The following is a 3313-nucleotide window of genomic DNA, read 5'->3' as shown; positions in this document are numbered from 1 at the left end:
CCCCACTTCAGAACCCCTTGATCAAAACCGCACCGTCTCCGCGGCCTTGACCTCTGACAGCACCGCGACGAGGTCGTCCACGTTGTGGCCGTCCACGGGGCCGATGTAGTACAGCCCCAGCTCCTCAAACAGCGTCGACCCGCTACCGCTGATCATGCCGCGCGCATACTCGTCGATCTTGCTGGTGGCCACCTGCAGCGGCGCCGGCAGCTGCTTGCTGATGCCCTTGGCCACCTCGCGCAGCTCGCGCAGCGGCCGGTTGGCCTGCAGGCGCGCCAGCGCCGACGACAGCGCGCCCACGGGGTCCTGGTTCTTCCCGTTGTACTGCGTGGGCAGCGACACCTGCTGGTTGTCGTTGAGGATGATGATCATGTTCTTGTCCAGGAAGCCTGCGTGGTTCATGGCCTCGTACGCCATGCCGCCCGTGATGGCGCCGTCGCCGATGACGGCCAGCACGTGGTTGCGCTTGCCCTTCATGTCACGGCCCACGGCCATGCCCAGGCCCGCGCTGATGCTGGTGCTGCTGTGGCCCGCGCCAAAGGGGTCGTACTCGCTCTCGGCGCGCTTGGTGAAGCCTGGGGGGCGACAGGGTTTGGGGGAGGCGGATGTGTGGGTGGCTGGTGGCGGGCCAGTGTGCGCATGGGAGGTTGTGTGTGGGGGAAGGGACAATGAGAAGGAGAGGCAATGCTGGATGCCCAGGGGCCAAAACACGGGTGATTACAGGGCGTTGGCAGGGGGAACGATGTGCAACCAACTACTGGGCTTAAATGCGGCCTGATGTCACATGCAAGGCCGCCCCTCACTATCGCACTAGTTGAGCACGGCGGTGGCAGCACACCCCCCGCCGCCATCAGCTGGCACCATGTCCCTGCACTCCTCAACCGTTGATGATGCGACCCCGTCTGCCGAAAACAAGCCCATTGCTGCTGTGCTGATTCGCTGGTTCAGCACGATGAGTCTCCCAATACCCTACACAGGCTGAGAAGCTGCCATGAACGCTGCCCTGCGCCTCAGCCCCGTTCGACACATTCGCCCCTGGATGCTGTAGTCCCTCGCGCCGACGCACCCCTGCTCCGCGTCCGCTCCAGCCCGCACCTGAGAGGCCGTTGGTCTGGCGGATGGTGCGCATCTGCTTGCGGCGGCCGGTCAGCATCTTGTGGATGTAGCACTGGTGGCCGACGTCAAAGATGATCTTGTCGTCGGGCGCGTTGAACACGTAGTGCATCGCCACCGTCAGCTCCACCACGCCCAGGCTGCTGCTCAGGTGCCCGCCCGTCTGGCTGACCGTGTGCACCACGTCAGAGCGCAGCTCCTTGCACAGCTGCTTGAGCTGCTGGCTGTTGAAGTTCTTGATGTGCACCGGGTACTCAACCGTGTCCAGCAGGGGCGTGGCGGGACCGGTCTGCTCGTCCCATGAGTCAATGTCCTCAGCACTGATCTTGTCCCAAGACGTCAGCGGCGTCTCGGGGCGGTACTCAGATGCCGCAGGCTGCGCAGAGGACGCTGACGGCTGCTGCTGCTGCTGCTGCTGCTGCTGTGCGCGCACAGGCACCGGTGTGCGGCGGCCAACCGGCTGCGAGCGGCCTGGAGATGAACGATACGTGCATGTGGGTATTTATGAACAGCGGAATACTGATTGTGCAGCCCAACCCAGCCGCAGACGCCATCGCTGCTGCCACCGCGCAAGCCCTACATATTGACGTCGGCCAATGCAGCGACGCTGCGCGCGCCGCGCGCGCAGGGTGCACCGTGCAGCCACACCCTGACGGCTGGCCCCATCAAGACTGGGATGCCAATGCCTAATCCGATATGATTTCTGCCGGCCGACGTCAGCCGTGCAACACAGCTGGATCACACAAGCCGAAAGGGTGCTAGCTCGACGAGCTGCACTACGCTGTGTCCTGCAACGCCGTTGATTGCTGAAAATAATGTGCATATTTTCTCACCTGACGCGCACGGCCTGGCCCGACCGGCGCTCCTCTCCAGCTGGGCCTGCGCGCATCAGTGTTGCAGTGCACCACCACCAGTAAGCCCGCTGCCCGCGGGATGGCAAGCTGCAGGCCACATACAGCGGTTATAATGGCACTGTCCCTCACCTGCATGCCGTGCGCCTTGAAGCACTGCATCGCGAGGTGGGGCCCTCAGGGCGAGGGGGGGAGGGGCTGGCAGCGGGCTTCAGACAGCGGGCCGAACGATAGCGAGCACAGAGCTCGGGGTTCCGAAAGTGATGCCGCAGGAAACGGACTACCAGATCTGCTTGAATAACCTGTCTCGATTCTGGGATGTGGGCAGGCGTTGGCCGTTTTGCACTTGGGAGGGCGTATATAGTCAGGAAAGCAGGTAGGCTTTCTCAACATCCCCGCGGTCGTGAAGATCAGGCTGGAAGGCAAGAGGGAGGGCGGGTTGGTGCGGGGGTCGGCTCGGTTGCACGACCGCCGGCCCCCTGCACATGCCACTCAGTCCCAGTCAGCAGACGCGACCCCACGGTGAGATGCACGTTGGAATGTAGGAACCTGACGTGAGCACTCGCTTGCGTCTGCACAGCGCGCCCTTGGCCTGCCTGCGCCATGAAGGTGGCACCCAATTTTGATTGCTGTCGGCCGTGCGCAGTTGGCAGTTGAGGACAGGCCTCACTCCTGCATACCAACCCCCAAACTACATACACCAACCCTCCTGAACCATGTTGAGCTCAAAGTCAGCCCTCTTCTCATTCAGCCGAGGGTTGCTGATGCATTACACTTGACCTGTATGTAATGCATGCTTGCGATGGTCCTGCATCTGCAGGGGGCAGCCCCAGGAGCAACTCTTGAGCTCAGCATGAGAGCCACGCCTGCGCCCAATCTACTGCACCGGCCGCTCAACATTGCGACTCGGGACCGCTTGCCCAGCCGTCGGCTGCCTTCGCTCTGTATGCGCCCCGCGGGCTGCGGCCCCCTTGCCTCAGCGCCTGGAGCCGAGCGGCTCGCCCGAGAAGGTGGATGCGGGCGCCGCGCCCGAGGGCTGGGGCTGCTCCGAGGGCGTGTGGGACGGCGGGCCGGTCGCCGCAGAGGGTGTGGGCGCGCGCGCGGCGCGAACGGATGTGACCTCGTCGGCGGGCACCTTCGGGGCGGGGGCGCCGCCGCCGCATACCGAGTCTGGCGCCCACAGGGAGATAGGAGGTGGAAGGTGGAGAACATGGGAGGTGAGGCGCGCATTGAATGGGGGCGGGCGTGAAGGAACCAGCCCTGCTGGCGCCGCTCGCCGGCCAAGCCGTGCTGGATGCTCAACAGCGCAAGCCATGCTCAGCAGCCCACCTGCGACGGGCTTTTCGCGG

General features: G+C 64.4%; 1 protein-coding gene across 1 annotated transcript; it reads right to left on the bottom strand.

The window, feature by feature from the left end:
- Window positions 1-21: 21 nt before the first annotated feature.
- MNEG_15389 (1-deoxy-D-xylulose-5-phosphate synthase) lies at window positions 22-2126 on the bottom strand (the record flags this gene model as incomplete). Its single annotated transcript, XM_014036140.1, has 3 exons — window positions 22-575; window positions 1096-1534; window positions 2097-2126. 3 exons carry the CDS (start codon window positions 2124-2126, stop codon window positions 22-24), a joined length of 1023 nt encoding a protein of 340 aa, XP_013891594.1.
- Between the last annotated feature and the right edge of the window lie 1187 nt (window positions 2127-3313).

This window comes from Monoraphidium neglectum, assembly GCF_000611645.1.
Source record: "Monoraphidium neglectum strain SAG 48.87 unplaced genomic scaffold scaffold05282, whole genome shotgun sequence".
NCBI classification, from domain to species: domain Eukaryota; kingdom Viridiplantae; phylum Chlorophyta; class Chlorophyceae; order Sphaeropleales; family Selenastraceae; genus Monoraphidium; species Monoraphidium neglectum.
The sequence above is the reverse complement of the archived record's forward strand: the minus strand, read 5'-3'. Positions and strand labels throughout refer to the sequence as shown.